General features: G+C 39.6%; 1 protein-coding gene across 1 annotated transcript; it reads left to right on the top strand.

Annotated features, from left to right (window-relative positions):
* The first annotated feature begins 1,319 nt into the window (after positions 1-1,319).
* On the top strand, positions 1,320-15,836 carry LOC145402555 (uncharacterized). Its single transcript, XM_080274560.1, has 7 exons — positions 1,320-1,464; positions 1,694-3,348; positions 5,857-6,108; positions 6,526-6,744; positions 7,540-7,606; positions 13,670-13,753; positions 15,553-15,836. Exons 1-7 carry the CDS (start codon positions 1,323-1,325, stop codon positions 15,834-15,836), a joined length of 2,703 nt encoding a protein of 900 aa, XP_080130686.1. The 5' UTR covers positions 1,320-1,322.
* Positions 15,837-20,997: the final 5,161 nt, after the last annotated feature.

The raw sequence follows: 20,997 nt of genomic DNA, 5'->3' as shown, positions 1-20,997 counted from the left end.
ATCTTTATCAAAATAAAAAGCACAGATGGTTTTTAGAGCTGTAAAAATGAAAATAGAGTAGACGAACGCGGAACGGGACAGGGAAACAGCTGGCAGGGAAGGTAAACATTGGAGACACCTGTGCCTGCATCTGGGTCAGCCTGGTATTTTCACTTATTTCTAGTCTCTGCATTTGTTCCTTGTTCCTAGAAATTTATCCGATAATGTCTGCCAGGAGATAAACTTTGTAGTAGAAACTATAATACGAGAGGAGAGGATTGGTATCCCTTGGCAAACCAGGAATCGACACTCATTTACTAAACGAAATCGGTCAGGTTTATCCATTTAAGCAAAAGTTGCTAATATTTTGCAGTGTAATCCACCGGTATGTAGTTTATTGGCATACCATAATTTAGTGATATGATTAAACTGGAGAAAAATGCGTGGACAAATGCTTTTTGTGACACGCCCATGATGGAGTGTCCTTGTTCTTTACCGTAACCAATGAAATTGCTGTTGTAAGGGGCAGGCTGCTGAAAAATCTTAAATGCAGAGGATCCAAAGGATATTTAATATGAAAATGTCACAAATTATTTTCATGTAACATTAATAATGAAAGACATTTGTAGGTATAATGAACTAGTTAGGTTTGTGAAAGTGTTTACATTTGTCAGTCTCCCCAGTTCTAGTTGGTTTTTGCTTTTAATTTAATTTTATTAATTGCAGACTTTTTTGGGTGTTTCATGTGTTTGTGAATCAGTCCTGAATCATTGCTGTTGGATTGTATGGAGTGAAAATGACAGATTTCATATTGAGTTAATCATACCATGCATATTACTGAAGGTTCATGCCCTTTTCCTATATTATCAAAATTCATTATGGTGTTGGCATGCTCTGACCATCTGTTATTAAAGTATAAACTATAAACCCATGGGTGAGTGTATGTGAGTGAGGTGAAGAGGGAGGAGGGAAGGGGAAGGAAAGACCAAGGATGAGATGGAATGATGGAGTGGAGAGATTCAGGAGGGCAGCCAATTGGCAGATGACAGGGTGATGTGAAGGTGATTTGTTTGTGGTGACCCCTGATGGGATTAAGGATTCTGGCTATAGATAAGTAGAAAGATGGATGGATAGATATGGTAGATAGAATGAATGATATAAAAGATATCATTATCCAGAAGAGGTCAGAGTTGGTAGTTTCTAGTTACTTCACTGAAAGGATTTTAGGATTATATCATAAACATGTCATATGCTTATTCTCCCTTCTTTCCATACGTACTCTTCCATGTTGAGTAGCTAATTTTGTATGTTGTAATTCTTTTAGCAGGTTGAGGAAGGATGACATGGCCTTTCAGATGATTCCACCCCGACTCTCCTCCTCCCCTCCCCCCCTGGACTCCCTCCCCTCCGTCACGTGTCCAGGGGAGGATGACGATGATGAATTTGGCAGCTTCTCGACACATAACTCCTCATTTGATATCACAGGTATGAAGAGAAGTTCCCTCTGACGCAAACATCATGACGGTCTTTGTAAATACTGTATACAGATAGGTAATTGTCACTTTTTGTCTCATATATTGTTTCTGGATCATATCTCACACCATCTTTGTGGGATATAGGGTTGGGGTGATGTTAATTTACTCAGATGTTAAGATAGGAAGATGATATAAAAACTACCAGCCAGTCCAGTATTCTAGCTTCACTTTCATTCTAGGACTCTCTGACAAACTGCCGCCATCACCTGATAAGCACGTAGGGACACGAGTACCAGCGGCAGTCCCAGAGGAGACCAGTAAAGAGGACTCTGGGATCAACTCTTCAGCTCGTCCCATCCAGTTTACTCCCCCACCACAGCCTTCACCCTTGCCTGAGTCTAATTGGGATGAGGATGACTTTGGTGACTTTCAGACTGGGAGTGAAGTGACCAAGGTTGCCGAAATCCATGATGGTGTCAGTAATTTATGTGATCCTGTGAATGTGGAATGTGATATTGATAGCCAAAGCACTAGTCAGTCAGTGAGAGGAACTTGTGAGGGTGATGGCAAAGTGTTGCCAAATGACAGCGTATTTAAGTCGGGTATTCCTCTACCACTGGACAATGTGGAGGATCGTGAGTTATCAAGCATCTCGCAGAATCCGGCATCTGGCAGTGATGATGAGTTTGGGGACTTTGCATCCGGTGAAGCTTTGGGCATGGCCAGTATTTCCAGTGATAATAGCCATGCATGTACTGTATCAAATTTAGACAGTTCTGATGCAACTGATAGACAAAGTATTGCAAGTGAGAGTAAGAAAGCACAAGATTCGGTAGTAGTTGATAGTTCACTTAGTTTGCCAGAGACACATGAGATTTTGTATTCGGGTAATGAGCAAACTTTGGAAGTCTCAAGAACAGAAAGTAAAGAATGTAGTAGTGATGCTGAAATGGATTCAGTAGCTAGAGGAGACAAACAGGTTGAATTTTCAGAGGATGCAGATGAAGAATGGGAAATCAGTAATGTTATGACTGAACCACCATGCACCTCTGTAAGGGAAAGTGTTCCTAATAATAATGTCTCTGTTGTCTCCGAAGATAGTGGATGTGTAAACTCCAACAGTCTCAGTGAAAATGCAGGCAATGATTCAGACAGTATAACAGAAAAGAGAGATCATCATCCTTGGACAGACAGAGAGAGTATAGATGATGGTGATGAAATTACGGAAGAGAAACATTGTACGGGAAATGAAGCTGCCCCAGAATCAGTTCCAAGTGCCTCATTTGGTGATAGTAATGAGGGTAATGACCTGGACACTCCCAAAAGAACGGTGCTTGGTGAATGTGAGCCTGACGATGAAAGGGAGGATTTTGGTGACTTTAATAAATTTGATTGTGAAGTTGATTCAGACTTTGGGGATTTTGATCGCACCAACGATGATGATGATGAGCTTGATTTTGACGATTTGAGAAAACAGGTTGAAGAGGGTAATTTTGGTGAGGATGGGTCACAGCACTCAAACCAGGATGATGATTTTGGTGAGTTTGGTTACTTTGGCACGAAAAACGATGACACTGAGGATGGTTTTGGTGACTTCAGCTCACACACAGAGGAAGTCAATGAAAGTGAGTTTGGGAAATTTAATGCGGCAAACATTGAGGACGACAATGATTTTGGTGATTTTGCGGATCATGAGAAAGGTGCCAGTGTTGAGCCAGTTTCCCATGATGCAAATGTAGAGGATGATGATGATTTTGGGGCATTCAATCAGCCTGGTGATGATGGAGGTTTTGGCAGCTTTAGTACTTCAAAGGATGAGAGTAGTGCTGATGCAGACTCCTGGGCGGACGCTGCCTTTGATGCATCATCTAAAACCAGTCCAGTTCTGCAAAAGGTAGGAGCCTGTTATACCAGTACCATTCTTTACTGTGGTGCAGTCCCCCAAATCTGAATTTCAGGTTTCCAAAAATATCGGTCTTCCAAAAAGAATTTAAAGTCAGATAGCTAAAATTAAAGAAGTACTAAATAAAAATATTTGTCACCAAAAACTAGTTTAGGTTTCAGGGTCACTTATACCGAAGTATGCTGCAGTAGTTTAGCAACCAACCTACCTCAAGCAAGACTCTTGAGCCATGATATTGTGATAAGTGGGTGCCTAAGAAATGTAATGCTGTTAGAGATAGGCTGCAAAATAATGCTAATTTTGAGCATACAGTATGTAAAGGAGAGCATATGGAAGGAGAGAGGTGGGAAGAGATTAATCATGCTGGAGGGTATTGAATGTGTGGAAGAGTTTTGAGGGACTTTATATAAAAGGGTAACAGAAAAAGATTTGGGAATTGTTGCCCCTCCAAACATTGAGAGGGCTGTCCCTCTGTGCTAAAGGGTCCTTGTATGTTGCATTTGTACAAAGGAAAAGGGGAAAAAGAAGTGTGTGGTAATCATAGGGGCATTTGTCTTCTTAGTATAATAGGAAAAGTGTATGGTAGGATACTTATAGACAGAGTTAGAGAAAGAACAGAGAAATTAGTTGGAGAAGAACAGGGAGGCTTTAGGAAGGAAAGAGGTTGTGTAGATCAGATATTCATTCTTAGATCTTTAGTGGAAAAGTTTCTAGAGAAGGGAAAGAAGTTGTATGCGGCTTTCATGGATTTGGAGAAAGCATATGACAGGGTGGATAGACAAGGATTGTGGAAAGTGTTAAGAATATATGGAGTAGATGGGAAGTTGTTGAATGCTGTGAAGAGTATGTATGATGGTGCTAAGGCTGCAGTGCGTGTGGATGGTGAACTAAGTGAATTTTTCTCTTTGAAAGTTGGTTTGAAACAGGGATGTGTCATGTCTCCATGGTTGTTCAATCTGTACATGGATGGGGTAATAAAAGAGGTACAAGGTAGGGTAGTGGATGTTGGAGTGGCCCTGGTGAGAGAGGATAGTGTTTGGAAACTCCCTGTACTGTTGTTTGCAGATGATACTGTGTTGTTGAGTGAAAATGAAGGGGAGCTGCAAGGCTTGGTGGATGAGTTTGAGAGAGTGTGTAAGAAACGGAACCTAAAGGTGAATGTAGGGAAGAGTAAAGTGATGGTCTTTGAGAGAGGTGAAGTCAGTGAATGTATAGCGAGGTTGGATGGTGAGGAATTGGAAAATGTGAGTACATTTAAGTACTTGGGTAGTGTGATGAGTAAGGATGGAGGTTTGGAGGGTGAAGTGCTTGAAAGGGTACAGCAGGGAAGAAAGGTTGCTGGTTCCTTGAAAGCAGTGATAAGAAACAGGGAAGTGAGCATGGAAGTAAAAAAGTTACTACATGACAGTATTGTGATACCAACTCTAACGTACGGAAGTGAAGCTTGGACGTTGTTGGAAGGACACAAGTCAAGAGTGAGAGCAGTGGAAATGAGTTATTTAAGAGGAGCTTGTGGAGTCACGTGGAGAGACAGGCTGACGAATGAGGATATAAAGGAGCGTTGTGGTGTTGATGTGGATGTGATAGGAAGCGTTGTGAGGAACACACTGAGGTGGTTTGGCCATGTGGAGAGGATGGAGGGTGAAAGACTGACGAAGAGAGTGTATGTGAGTGAGGTGGAGGGTGGAAGAGGGAGGGGGAGACCGAGGATGAGATGGAGGGATGGGGTGGAGAGGTATATGAGAGAGGGGGGTGTGAGTTGGGAGCAGGGTAGTGAAATGGCGGGGGACAGGGCGACTTGGAGGCGGTTTGTTTGTGGCCACCCCAAACGGGATTGAGGCGTCTGGCAATAGATAGATAGATAGATAGTAATGCTGTAAAGTAGTTAGACTTGGGCAGTAAAGGAGAAGGATGTTTGTTGACTGAAATGTACAGAGAGCAGAAGGATCAGATGAATGTGTAGTGTGTCCTTGAATGACAGGCCTATGGTGGTTAGGTTTGCAAATGAAGAGTTGAGAGGAAGGATGGGACTTGAATGTATTAGGGATGTGATGAGATGGGTCAGACTGAGGTGGTTTCAACATGTGCAGAAGATGGACAATGACATTTGAGTGCTGAGGGTGAGAGGTATAAATTTTCAGGGTAGAGTTGCAAGAGGCAGACCCCCAAACTTTGGTCGAGGTCATAGAGTGTGACCTTTGGCATTAGGGACTGAGTAGAGAGGCTGGTAAAGATTGAGCACTGTGGAGAGCCACCTTTAGGTGACCAAGGCTGACACATACTGACATGTTAGAGCTTTTAAAAATGAAATGACATGAAATGAAACATCCTTGGCTGGAGATTCTTTTAATGAAAAGAAGTGATTCATTTCACATTATATATATTAAACTGTCCTTTAAATTGTCTTTCGTGTCACTAGGCTAACTGTAGAAGCTGGTGAAGAAGTGGTATAAAACATATCACATTTTTATTTTATTAATTTATTTTTTCAATGTCTAGCTGGAGAATCTGGTGAGGAAGTGGGTGCCAAGCATTGCACCAACTACTACTCCCTCCAGTCCGTCTCCAGCACCTCCATCACTGCGGCAAGTGGTGGAGAGCGATGCATTCGTGTGGCGTCGGCTGGAGACCAAGTTGGAGTCCTGCCCGGGGCTCACCATCTCCTGGGCCTCAACTCGGGCACATGCGTCCTTCCTGACTGCCCTCGGAGTTGATGCACGAAATATTGTGAGTGCCATCATTGCCACCAGTGTTGCTGCTGATGTTGTTGTTACACCATTGTCACTTTTGTTGTTGTTAATTCTATGTTCATTTGGACTTTTGTGACATGGCAGTAAACTTATCCTGTTTTTACTCTTAACTTCTTCACTAATAGTAATATCTCTGTAGCCAAGTACAGAAAAGTCAACTGGTGGTAACAGTAATATGAAAATTACTATTTTTCACTTCTAGAAAGAATTTAATGGGCAAGATTTTGCCTCCCTAAAAACTGATTAGCTGTTATATTTCTGCTTTGGTCTGACTACACCCAAACTCATTTTGGTATTTTATTCTGGTTAACTTTTGACAGTTTTGTTTGATTATGGGAGATGTCAATGGAATTAGCCAGAACTTTGGTTGACCTCTATACTGGTACCTTTTTGGCTTACGAGGTCCCCCATTTTCCAGCTGTTTGGCCAGAAATGGAGCTCGTCTGTACCGCTCTTTGCCCAGACACTCAGCTTTTCCCCACTCACCCCGGCCAAACCCAGTGAGAGCAGTAGTGGGGCAGTACAAGTAGGGGGTGGCACAAGGGACCCCACAACACCTCCAATCTCACTCAACCCCACCAAGCCAAAGGATGACGTCTCCAGTGAAGCCGTGGTGGGGAAAGATGGAGCCTCAGAGGTTTGTTTTAGTTCCTTTAAGCAGAGAGATTTTCTGTCTGAAGTACATTTGTCCGATGGTAAAATCCAGAAATAGTAGACCCAGGGAGATACTGCCATGAAAATGAAATGTGGCTACAAGCTTGGTTATTAGCCACACAGTCATTATACTTAGGCAGGAAGATTTCAGCCACAAGTACAGTCACTTGTTGATGTTTCTCCTAAGTGTCTATTCATAGAGTTAAAATCCAGGTTGAGACTCTCACATTCTCACAAATCTTAACTTTTTTTTTTTTCTTTCTTTCTTTTTCCCAACAGCTTCCAGCAGCTGTTGGGAAGTAATTAACCGGTTTTGGCACTTGGTTTTGCTTCTAGTCCATAGAAAACAGCAGCTGTTTCATGGTCAACCTCAATACAGGGATCAGGGAGAATGAAGTAATTTTTATGATATGTTACAGATTTACAAATCTTGTAACTGAGAAAGTTAATGGAGATTAGGTTTAACCCTTTCAGTCATGTGCTTCTCAGCTCTCTCCATATCCCCCAAGAGGAGGATGGTGGACTGAAGGAGAAGAAGAGCATCTTGAACCTGAAATCCACCAGGTTCTCAGTTGAATGACTGGTGTACCCATGACTAAATGGTGTTAACATCTTCACTATGGTGACTTGATTTTTACTGTGTTCGTGCTATGTCCAAATACAGTATTTTGTTCTTATAGTGAAGAGGCTCTAGTCATATCTGAAATTGGAAGTTTTCTAAATGTAATGAAATTGTCTGGTAAAAGCAGGGGAAAAAAAAAAAATACTGTATTTTCAGGAACAGATCCCACCAGCCAAGTTCGACTGGACTTCAAGCGGCCTTACAAACCCATTGGAAGGACCAGGTAAGTCATCGGTTTTATTTATTGATTCATTTATTTGCTGGTATTTGACTGCCTATATGCTATCTTGTCCACCCTTACTATTTAATACTAAGTGGATTTCACTACTCATCACAAATGTGGTTTCAGACCAAAATAATTGTGGCATTCAGTGACCATTATTTTTTTAACAAGTATTTGCCTAGGGACATATATGGAAGCCTTCATTATTCATGCTTTTATTTGGATTATTGTGGCCTTGCTTCTCTTACTTCTTTCCTTCCCTCCTCTTCTGTCTTTCTTTCTCTCTTTCCTCTTCTGTCTGCAGGTGACTACACTGATTGACAAGCCAAATGGTTTCCTGTATAGCAGGAAACTATTTACTGTGCTGGGTGGTAACCATATAACCAAATTATGGCACCTGGTGGTTTAGTGGGTAATTAAGGTGATCCAGTCAGATTGAGCCTGTGTAGGTTTATATCCAAGGGGTGGTTAAGGTTTATTGGTCATATAATGCCACTCATGGATGAGTGAGACTGGTCACTAATCTTAAATGTCTGGCCCAACTTGCGTAGCCCTGGGCTCCTACGTTCCTTACGGAGCAATAGATGATGTAAATGTAGTATTTTCTCTGCAAGAGAAATCCTGTAACTGAGTTTTGGTTTTTGTGCACCTTTATTTCATTTTCTGTATACTGTAGAGTTGGAATGAGGGCATCAGGCTGAGAAACCTTGTCTCTTGTGTTTTGTGTCACTGTTTCTCTTATTTGTAGCTGGTGCTATATTTTGTTGATGTAGAAATGACATTGCGAGTAGTGTTACAGACCTTATGAGTTATGGAAGAAGAAAGTGAAGCAGTATATTGGTGAGAGAGAAGGAAGTGAAAGAGGAGTGTTTGAGAGAGTGGAGAGACATGCAAGGATAAAGCAGCATGGAGGTGGTTCTCTCATGGACATTCCAGGAGAGATCCAGGTGTTGGAGATGATGATTATAATGAGAAAGACTGTTGGATGGATTAGTAATATTCATGAGTGGATATCAAGAAACATACTGAGAAACGGTAGTATAGGCATGTTTATAGAATACACATAGGTACATTGGATACCAAGGAAGGTTATAAAAAGTGAGTAGGGTATTGTCGGAGAAGGAAAATCATAATTGATGTGGGAGAAAAGAGTAGTTTAGTACGCTGATGGGAGGAGTGACTGAAAGAGTGCGAGAAATATTGTACGTAAGCTGGCAACTCTCTCACGGCCATTTTGTTGAAGGGTTTCCTGGAGGATCAGAGTATTTGGAAATGATGAGAGTGAAATCACTACAATACACAGGCTTCCATTGTAAGAATATATTAATCAGACTAAAATCTTTCATCCCAGGTATGTAATTTAGTGATGAATACCTGCATGTACATTCAGTCATTCCTTATGTAAATCTCTGAGGTGTAAATTTGTTAAGGTGATTATAATAGCCTATTTGTGGCTTTTTATTTTTGTCATGTCTGTTTGTATTTAATTCTGATGATGATAACTGCACATCAGTGAGCAAAGTGATACGTGGCACTATCAGTTATGCAGTCTATATCATTTTTGTCATGTCTGTTTGTATTTAATGTTGATGATGATAACTGCACATCAGTGAGCAAAGTGATACGTAGCACTATCAGTTATGCAGTATATATTTTGAATCACATCCATGCAGGACAAAACAGACATCCATTTTCACATCTGCTTTATCATCTTCTCTTCACCTCTTTCTCAAACCTCTTTTATAGCTTTTGCAATAGGTAATATTTATGCTTGGGGATATAAAAGTTCCTGTGGTAAAGGAATAAGCATGCATTACACACATAAGGTATTTCTTTGCACTTTGTGGTTTCTGTTCGGACTGCAGTTGCACAGTGACTAAAGGTAGGAAATTTCTCTCAGTTACTTAAGGTTAAGAAATAAAGACAGTATATTCTGATATCCTTTTCCACCACACTTTATGTCACTGGCTTTCAGTGTTCAATATGTGATTAACCTTTTCAGCATGATGTCCATCCATCCATCATCCAGTCCTACTTCACCCCATGAGTTATGGTACCCTTTTCCCCCCCCCCCCACTACCAGTACAGTTAATTTTATTTAGCTTATGAGAGACTCTTTGTTGTGAAGCAGAGACTTCAGATAATTTTAACCCCTTTTCTAAAAGTAGTTTCTTTAAACCTGAACTAAATAATTTGTCACCCCCCCAAAAAGAAGCATCCTACTAAAAGGATTAATGTCATGCTTATACGGAACATAGATGAATTGAGATTGGAGGTTGTTAAATTATAGCAGGTACTTTTTAAAGGGTACTTGGTACTCAGGATTATTCAGTACTTGAAATTAGTGTAGTATGGACAGTTTAATAATTCCTGAGGTCTTTTGTTTACTGTATCTGAACTCAAGATTGGTGTGGGATTATTTCTTTTAGTTTGTACAGTATTAGTGTCTCGTGCAGTTTTAGGCGCATTACTACCATTTGATCATTTATGCTATCCTCTGTGTGTGTGTGTGTGTGTAAGAAACTATTTGATCAATTATAGTCTCTTCCTCCTCCTCTTCTGTATTATCATCATCATCGTAATCACCATAATCTGCAGTTGAATTTATCAGCTGCAGATGCCGTCTCATTGTCTTTGCTATATTATTACATGTCAGTACTGTATACATTATATCATTAAACTTCACTAGCTTATCTTTTTTACTAGTTCAAATATGCACACTTTTAGATACACTTGTGAGCCATAATCTGTTTTCGCCCTCTGGTCCTACCCCAGGTTGGAAGGAAGATAGTCAGGCCTCACACCAAACAGAGATATGTTATCCAGTGTTAAAGCGATAGTTAGTAGGAGAGGGGTGCCTTCATGTGGTGGCACTGATATAACTGGGTGGGTCAAGTGCCAGATTACCGTATACAAATGTTCCTCAGCTACTTCCCCATCTCCTGAAAGGAAAAAGGTGAATTGCAGGAGATGGGAAGTTTATTAGTCCTCTGGGTTCGCATTTCATATGACCCTGTGGCTACAACAACAACGAGGCAGTAGTTTGAAGCTTTACCCGAATGCACAAGGAACAGTTCACAATGACACATGTGCTGTCTAGAAAAGCTCTGACTTACTAAAAAGCAAGTCTCCGTTCAGTGATTTAATTTTGGCCAAACAGAGGTAGAGGGTGAACAAGAGCTGTGTCTCACAAGTGTACAGTATAGTTGCAGTCATGTCAAGATATCACCAAAGCAAAGTGTGGGCTTGTTGCTTTACTCAAAATAGTCATTTCTTGTTCTGTAGAGCTAATATATTCTCTTCTTATAGATGATTGTCTTACTGCTTGCTCTGAGACTTGAGAAGTTGCATTTCCTTTACCAAGAATTTATGTTTATGCAGTTTCAGGCAGTTTTACCCCAGGGTATATAGGTGAATGTACCAGTATTTTTTTTTTTTTTTTTTTTTTCCCAGCATGTGGGCAAAAGTTACTAAAAAGAGGCAGGACAGGCTGTAAAGCCAGCCATGTACTATGGGTCGCAAAAGTATCAGTGCATGGTATGTGTGAAACATTTAGGAACACAAAATGAAGGTCACTGAAATATTAGTGTCCGATCTACCACACATTGGTAACCCTGATGTTGGGAGGTGTTATAAACCGCCAACTAGCAAGATCCTCTTACAGACATGTAACAAACACTGTGTTCATATAAACAGACTTTGTTGATACACAATGAGATGTTGGTAATGTACAGCAGTTGTTCGAATGTTTTCGATAGGCATCAGACTCCCTGTGCACCGATAGATTTGTGACCCATAGTACTTGCAAAGGGATGAGGCAACCCTCTAGCTCGATCCCAGGTTGGAGGGATTTGAATTTTCTTAAAACAGTTTTACCTGATCTTTCATAAAACCCTACATCGTATAGAAATCACTTTCGTTTATGCCATCACACCAGTCATTAGCATGTACTGTATTCAGTATGGACAGAGGGTACTACTGCCAAATCAGTCATGTTTAAAGGTATGTGGCTTTGTCACATGTACCATAGGAGAAACTTTGAGTCTCAGGGAATGGACCATCCAGTTTGTGCTTGGAGTTGGATTCATATAATATACAAAAAAAATTTACCCCATGTCTAGCACTTGCTATTGCAAGTAGCTCATACAGTGTGTGGCATAGGAGGGATGGGATTGGAAAGGGCTACATTTTACCTGGGTTTTATTTGTCCACATATTAATGTTCCACCCAAATCAATAACTTTGCTTTAGATATGAACATTGAAATGTAGTTAGGATAATGATCATGTTGACACTGTACAGTTTTTAGATGACCTTTAATGATTTTCATATTTCTATCTATCTATCTATTGCCAGACGCCTCAATCCCATTTGGGGTGGCCACAAACAAATCACCTCCAAGTCGCCCTGTCCCCCGCCATTTCACTGCCCTGCTCCCAACTCACACCCCCCTCTCTCATATACCTCTCCACCCCATCCCTCCTTCTCATCCTCAGCCTCCCCCTCCCTCTTCCCCCCTCCACCTCACTCACATACACTCTCTTCGCCAGTCTTTCACCCTCCATCCTCTCCACATGGCCAAACCATCTCAGTGTGTTCCTCATAACGCTTCCTATCACATCCACATCCACACCACAACGCTCCTTTATATCCTTATTCGTCAGCCTGTCCCTCCATGTGACTCCACAGGCTCCTCTTAAATAACTCATTTCCACTGCTCTCACTCTTGACTTGTGTCTTTCCAACAACGTCCAAGCTTCACTTCCATACGTTAGAGTTGGTATCACAATACTGTCATGTAGTAACTTTTTCACTTCCATGCTCACTTCCCTGTTTCTTATCACTGCTTTCAAAGAACCAGCAACCTTTCTTCCCTGCTGTACCCTTTCAAGCACTTCACCCTCCAAACCTCCATCCTTACTCATCGCACTACCCAAGTACTTAAACGTACTCACATTTTCCAATTCCTCACCATCCAACCTCGCTGTACATTCACTGACTTCACCTCTCTCAAAGACCATCACCTTACTCTTCCCTACATTCACCTTTAGATTCCGTTTCCTACACACTCTCCCAAACTCATCCACCAAGCCTTGCAGCTTCCCTTCATCTTCACTCAACAACACAGTATCATCTGCAAACAACAGTACAGGGAGTTTCCAAACACTATCCTCTCTCACCAGGGCCACTCCAACATCCACTACCCTACCTTGTACCTCTTTTTATTACCCCATCCATGTACAGATTGAACAACCATGGAGACATGACACATCCCTGTTTCAACCCAACTTTCAAAGAGAAAAATTCACGTAGTTCACCATCCACACGCACTGCAGCCTTAGCACCATCGTACATGCTCTTCACAGCATTCAACAACTTCCCATCTACTCCATATATTCTTAACACTTTCCACAGTCCTTGTCTATCCACCCTGTCATATAATGTATACAGTCTCCAAATCCATGAAAGCCGCATACAACTTCTTTCCCTTCTCTAGAAACTTTTCCACTAAAGATCTAAGAATAAATATCTGATCTACACAACCTCTTCCCTTCCTAAAGCCTCCCAGTTCTTCTCCAACTAATTTCTCTGTTCTTTCTCTAACTCTGTCAATAAGTATCCTACCATACACTTTTCCTATTATACTAAGAAGACAAATGCCCCTATGATTACCACACACTTCTTTTTCCCCTTTTCCTTTGTACAAGGGAATAATTATACCTGACTTCCAATCCTCCGGGATTCTACCTTCCTCCCAGGCCAATCTGCACATCTTCCACATCCATTCTACTACTATCTCTCCCCCATGCTTCAGCATTTCACCACACACTCCATCAATTGCTGGGGCTTTCCCCAATTTAACTTTCTTCATTGCTTCCACAACTTCTATCCTACTGATTTCTTCCTGTCTTCTCACCTCCCTCCTTCTCCCAGCCATATTTCTTTTTGTATTTATAATTATATAGGCTGTGGGTATGTAATTAATGGGTATAAAATATTAGATAATTATATGATCTAATCTGTACATAAATGTCATCCTTGAAATATCTTTTGGCCATTTCAGCCTATAGCTCATCCTTGTTTGACTTGGATCTGCTCTTAACGAACACTAATATTGGTAAAGGAGCCTCTAAGGTGCTACTTGCAAGTGAGTAGTAGAGTTGGGTGGAAGCTGTAGTGGTGTGGAAACTTTGGTTACAAGAGTCTGTGTGTTGAGTTAAGCACCAGCAGATTGCCCATTTTACTGGGGGAGGGGGGGGGAACCAAAAGGAAAATCTACTACAGTACCATTATTGTTTATCCTTCAACAGTAAACTAAGCTTCACTGGAAAAGCACATTTGATCACAGTTGAAGCTCCAGTAACCTAAAGTTTCTGAATCTGGTTGGCTGGTGCATGAGGTGTTGTATGTGCTTCTTTTGCTGCATGATTATCTTTTATTTAACCCTTTGCTTCCATAATTTTGCACAATTTCTGTTTGTTGTCGTGCCTGTTTGAATTTAACAAAACTACCTATCTATCATTTGCCAGACGCCTCAATCCCGTACGGGGTGGTCGTATTTTATGTGTCACAAAACTGTGACACATAAAATATAAGTAGGTATATTTTATCTGTATAAAGTTAAGTTGGCTGTTTAAACCATACTGTATGCAGTTTATTTCATTTTATGTATTTTTTATTTAGTATTTTATTTTATTTTTTTTTTTTTTGTTATAGGTAGGTATATGGTACTAACAAGTGGAAGTTTGGATGGTATTTTTGTTACCTGTATGTGGATTTTTTTTTGCTTCATGTGTAGTTTAATTAGTTTATTATATATGTGCATCTGTACTAATTGTATGTCTGAATATTCACATTTAACCCTGTCATTGGAAGAGATGTGTTATTTTGTCATTGTACATCAGCTTTGGGTGGCAAGGCTGTTCCTGAGATATTCTGCATATGGCAATGATTGGCACATGATAACTAATTCTGAATCTAAACAAGAGTGTGTTATTTATAGTGTGGAATCATGCAGTGCTAGAGTTAGCCAGACCATCAGGTAGATCTCACAGACTAAACTTGTCAGCAGAAATATTACTAAAGAGTTTTTGATGGGCTTACTGGCACAGTGGTTGATATCAAAGACCATGTATATGATGCGTGTGGTGTGGGTTGATGGTGGTGAGTCATATACACAGCTGGAAGTTTGATTCATCCCAGCTGTTAAGTGCATAAAAGATACTAATTAGTTTCTGAATTAACTTACCCATTCCTGGTTCTCTGTGTGTGATGTATTGAGTTACTTTAGCATGTTACTGTTATTTGTTTTATGCAAGTGACTTATAAGAATGTTTAACAGTGTTACTCTTTGTGTTTAAAATTTTTTCATATTGCCTGTTTCAGGTAAATTTTATATATGCATTAATGGATAAAGTTATGCTACAACATTGCTTCATTTCTTTCCATGTAATCAGCTATAAGAATGGTTTTCCATAATAATCAGCATGGATCCTGAAATGCTAAGTACATGCCACTGTTCTTTATGTGCTTCACTGTAATAAGAATCCTTTATGTGTTTAAGCATTAGACTTTCTGGCCGGGAATGGTATGGTAAATGATTGATGAACATGATAGCATATCATGCCTTGAAAAATACCGTGTACAGTTATGAATGGAATTCTCTGATGGTAACAAGTTTTGTAAGTAAATTTCCTCAAGTATTCACTGCACTGACTAGTGACTATAATGCAATCAGTATTACATAAAGGCACTGGTATATATATTCCCTTACTCTTTTATCTGTATGAAGGGACAGGTAAGAATCATAACTTCATAACTCTGTTATGTGAATCAAGTCATGTACTGATAAATTTTATGCATACTATATATCTAAGCCTTAAAAAGAAGTTCTTTACTCTCTTTAATGAGGCTGACCATTTACCGATCAACTGTATATTTTGCCAGGCCTAGAAGAGGAGTTCCTCAATGATGGAGGTGATGATGGGAGTGGTGGCATCAACCCCCCCACTCGTATCCCCCCAGCCCCCTCCCCCCTGGTGCAGCAGATCCTGAGTGGGAGTGGGAGTGGCAAAGGGGGTGGTGTGGGGGGTGCAGGTGGGGTGTCCCGCCCCTCCACCACACCACTCTCCGATCTCGCCCCAGAAGTGCGCGAGGTCGTGGAGAGCCTGCCAGACCTAAGCTACATGCACTCCAGAGTTCTTATGTTCCCCATTAGAGACCATCAGTGAGCACCATAGCCACTGTTTCTTCGCTATGCATCATTTGTATCATGTCACGTTCTATTCTGAATATTTAACATACAATTGGTGATCGTTGAGAGCCTGCCTGACCTAAGCCACATGCACTCCTTATTTTTCTGTTATTAGGCCATTTATACCATTGCTATATACAGTATACTGTATATATATATATATATATATATATATATATATATATATATATATATATGTACACACACACACATTGCATGAACTCACACAATAATTTGTATTGTATAATATCGTTTATAAAGGCTCCAGCATGCTTGCATGTGTCGGCCGAAGTCAACTAATGGTGGCATTCCTTGCTGTTATGAACTCTGGCAGCCTCCCTGTTGAGTCCCTTATCCTAGGTCTTTTTTGATCTGCCTCTCGCAACCTTACCTTCAACGTTTTGGAGAGTCTGCCCAATCTGTACTACGTATCCTCCAGGGTATTTATGTCACCTGTCAGACACCATGATTGAGTACCATATCTGCTCTTTCTTCACTGCATGTCATTTATATTATTTCACATTACAGTATGATTTTTATTTTAGCATACTAGAGCATGTAGAGGGCCTTCCTGAATTAAGCTACATTTTTAATGCAAATAAGAAAGAACCAAATGCTAAGGCATACCAACCAGTTGTGGAAAAAGAAAATAAATAAAATAACAAGAGAACCAATTTCAAGATCTGTTAATTTTGAAATGCCTGTGACAGGAGGTCTTGGGCAGAGGGAAATACAGACTGATTAAAGTTCCGGAGTTACCCTGTTGCATAGATGAATGGCTTCAGTCTCTCTACTATATTCCCTGTAAGACATCGTCATTCAGCACTCTAACGTTTGTTTTTTTACCACATGTCATTTGTATCCTCGGGAGTCATTGTTTCTGTTCACTCTCTGCCCACAAAAGTTCTCTTCCACAAAAGATCTCTGGGAGTTCGCCACTATATCACAAAGCCACTACCTTGCATGTACCACACTTTTGTTATCCTTTGTTGTAAGTTTTATCATCACTTACTGTACTTTATTACATCTTTATTACCATCATGAGTCCCACAAACACTGTACCTGTCCACTCCTTCACCAGACATCACATTCAGATTGGTTAATGTTAGCTGTGTGCTGTGACCTCTTTGATATACTGCTTGAATCAGATGATGTTTTGTTCTATTCTTACAACCTAGAGACTATAATTTCAGTCAGATTAAGAGAGACTCATTATACTGGAGGGGTTGTATGTAGTCTTCATTAAGCTGCTTACTGTTAGTTCTACTTCTGTAATTAAATAAAGATGTCTGGTACTAGTTTGAATGAAATGAAAACTACATAATTTGATGCAAGGGCATTATTATTATTATTATTATTATTATTTATTATTATTATTATTATTATTAATTATTATAATCAACATATGTATCATCACCAAACTACCCTTATACCTCCATTACCATTCCATTGCCCATGTTTTACCCGTGTCATGAATTCCCTAGTGTACTTGTAGGAGAGCAGTATTGTCCTATAGCACAGAACTCAGTCTCATTATAGAAGTACCTAACTCATTGTAAACATACATAACAATCCACTTCATCTCATATAATTTGATACCTCACGTACAGTAACAGCTTCTGCTTGGTGGCTATTTCTACAGTTTAATTGAGCTTAGGAAAGACAGTTTCAGATAGAGGGGTTAGATATAGGCTTCATTAACCCCTGCACTAAGAGGTGGTTCTTCTGAGCTGAAATAAATTGTGCAAAGGTAGTGGGAAAAAATGAACAAAACAAAAAAATGTCCTCAGGCAGAACAAGTCTGACATAGCAAATCTCATTCTTAATCATGTTACTGGATGCAGCTGATGTCCTAGAGTGCTGCAGAAACTTGCATACAAAGAGTAGCCCCAGACAAAGTGGAAACACCCCTCAACTTTGATAACAAGGGAGGGTGAACTGAGATATGTCATTAGTACAGTATCTTGGTTCAGTGGTTCACCAGTTTCTGTCTGCAGTTAACTTGGATAACATTACATTTGGTTCAGTTGGTTCAAGGACATAAGTATAGGGCAGGGCAACTTTATTAACAGTGATGTAGACATATCCCATTCCAGATGCATGATATAACCACATCACACCCAGAGAACACCAAGTGTTTAGAAGAATGTTTTTTTATGCCATCACTACATCAGTTACCCTAGTTATGTGATTGTCTATTCATCAACAGAGCCAACAGTACCACAACTACTATACTCAGTAAAAGTGCTGTGTTCAGTACTCTTTCTTTGATTCCCTATATTCATCTTCATCTTATAAATTTTTCCAGTCGCTTCATTACCTTTGTGTTCCCATATGAATGTATCTGAAGGAATTTTGTTACTTGGGACTTTGCTGACAGGTTTCTCTTCTCTATGGTGCTTCAATAAAAAGTTATTCATTAATAGTAATTCATCCAAACACATTCATCTATAGAAAAACACCATTAATACATTGAAGTACTTACTGTATTGTGTTTTGTGGTCTTTTATGCTGGATATTTTATTGGTAAAGCAGTGATTCTTGCTTGTGGTCTGATTATACGTATGTTTCACAAGGAAGTGTTGAGGGGGGGGGAATGCATAATTAGCTTTTTTGTTGCCTGTGGTTCTTGCTTGTGGGACTAGTCAAGAAATGTTTGTACATGCGTGCATGTTTGTGAAGGTCATGTACAATGTCACATATTAACTGGATGGAGCAGATGACAGAGGACTGTTTATTTTTTACTGACATGTTTGTTTTAGCAGGGTTTTTGTGATTTGTGGGCTTAGGTTATTTATTTGTATGCCATTTTTCTATTCAGTTTTTTTTGATGGATTATTCATGTAAGTAGCCACATAATTAGACCCTTCAGTTCAATGACATACTGTATTTCGTGTTTTATTCTTGCTGTCTGCGGATGATTTTATTCAGCTTAAGAGATAAATTCTAACTGGAGGAATTAGACACTTTTGTCTTTAATCTAGGAGAGGCCTTTTTGAAAGTTGAATAAAATAATTTGGAGATAGCTGGAATAAAACTGAGAAAGATTTTGCTGTTGTTTGTTTATTTGATCATAGTGAAGGAGTTAGTATCCAGTGGGTTATTTGATAAGAAACTCTTAAGTTCAAGGGAAGTATTAAAGGAAATGAGCCATTGTTTATTCAGGACTAGTAGTGTGTTTAGTCCAAGGCTTGTATCTGTGTCAGCTAAGGTGACTCATCAGCATCTTATCATTCATCATCATCATCATCATCTTATCAATAATCATCATCATCATCATCATCATCATCATCATCATCATCATCATCATCCGGACCTCCTTTCCCACCGTAGGGCAGGGTAAGGAGTAGCAACGTCCAGACAACCCCAAATTTGCCCAATTCAATGGGCCACGTTTCCTTTCACTCATCATTCAAGCCCCTGGAATCCTGGCTCTCTCTGATATGCCCAAAACATTCACCATGTACTGTAGCTTCATTCTTCCTTACCAATTTAAATTCATCTATGACACATTGATATTCTTTCGTATATGTGGAGGTATTTTGACAAGTATAGGATGGAGGTAGAAGGAACAGGTGAAATAGAGGGAATTAAGCTCACCTTTATTACACTTGTGTTTTCTTCCACCTCCTTGCCAGTCTCTTGTATGTTATGTATGTTTATTATAGTGAAATTAAAAGGGTTTAAAAGTCATAGAAGACAATAGTAACCCCCTCTGTTCGATGTCATATTATGTAGATTAGTTGTCATGATACTAGACAGTTTTTGTTATTTATTATTATTATTATTATTATTTTTTTTTTTTCATTTTTTATTTTTTAGGTTAGGAGAGCCCTCTTGTAAGGGTATATGTAACTCTTCCAGTACATAGAGTCTTAGTAAGTTGAATTAAGTCTTCTGGGTTTAGCAGTAATAAACCTAAAAAATATGTCATTGGGTTGAAGGGGTTTAGGTGTAGTGAGTGAATAAATTACGTAAGAAGAGTTGCTAGAGAACCGCCTAAGCCCACAAGAATTCAGTCCTATGTTGAATTTTGGGCAAAGTATTGTACAGAATATGTTTTATGTATAACACTTAGTATAAGCATGCTTACATCATATTAGTATTGTATTTTTTGCCTCATACAGTATGCTGTATATACTGGTGAACCCTACCTCACCCCATCCTTAGGTGGGAAAGAGGCAAGGATGATGATGGTGATATATATATATATATATATATATATATATATATATATATATATATATATGATTGAAGGAAAGATTGTTTACATAGTCACAGTAAGAAGCAGTATTTGTTTAAGCACAAGTTAGCACCATTGAAGGCTTTTACACACGACACTGCAGTTACAGAGTGTTAGAGAAACTTTCAGCTTGTTAAGGAGATGGTAAGGCAAAGGATCATTTTATTCTCATGCTTAGGAGACTTTTTGGGACTGTTCACATCAGCTACCATTTTTGTTATGCTACCATGAGAAACAACTCTTGTTAAGGAATTTGTTTTGTATAGTGTACCTTTCTATTCTCTTAAGTTGCTTATGTTGTTACACAGTGGCATTGACATAGCTGGGTGATTCTACTGCCTGGTTATGCAGTTCCTCTCTGTCTCCTGATAGGAGGATGGTGGACTGCAGGAGGGAGGCAACTTAGCCTGCAATCTACTGGGTTCTCGTTTATATGAAGGGCTTACAACTACTACCACATATACACGTGTACCAGAGGAGAGACTATTATTAAGCCATTGCAAGTATAAAATGATAAAGAGAGGTGCTGGGGTGCCTCCTTAGCTGAAAAAGAATATGATCTAGTTACAGACACACACTTCCTGAATTTAACAAGACATATGAATCAAATTAGCAATAGGAAAATACAGCAAAAGAAAATTTTTCCAGTTGGTTGATGTTTACGAGTGGTTGTGCTACAGGATTATTTTGATGGTGTGATATTAGTCATTTTAAAACTAATGGGTGAAAATTTTTTTATTGGACTTCTAACATGCAAAAGTTCCATTTTGGGGAGGTATGTTTTTAGATGGACTAAAGACATGCTTCCCAGAAATGGAAAATTAAGGAGCTGACTTTTAATATGATTTGTCAGCCAAATGTGTCTTAGTTGAGGATGCATTGGCAATATAGTAAT

The sequence above is a fragment of the Coenobita brevimanus genome, chromosome 58 (assembly GCF_032717465.1).
Source record: "Coenobita brevimanus isolate Jiangsu-jjx chromosome 58, ASM3271746v2, whole genome shotgun sequence".
Classification (NCBI taxonomy): domain Eukaryota; kingdom Metazoa; phylum Arthropoda; class Malacostraca; order Decapoda; family Coenobitidae; genus Coenobita; species Coenobita brevimanus.
Note: the sequence above shows the minus strand (reverse complement) of the source record. Positions and strands in the feature narration are given on the sequence as shown.

Bases quoted from the DNA above. Each gene is read 5' to 3' on its own strand.
- LOC145402555 (XM_080274560.1), top strand. From the start codon at position 1,323: ATGGCCTTTCAGATGATTCCACCCCGACTCTCCTCCTCCCCTCCCCCC. The intron at 1,465-1,693 runs GTATGAAGAGAA...CTTTCATTCTAG, and splicing joins CTCCTCATTTGATATCACAG to GACTCTCTGACAAACTGCCG. The intron at 7,607-13,669 runs GTAAGTCATCGG...TGGCCATTTCAG, and splicing joins AAACCCATTGGAAGGACCAG to CCTATAGCTCATCCTTGTTT.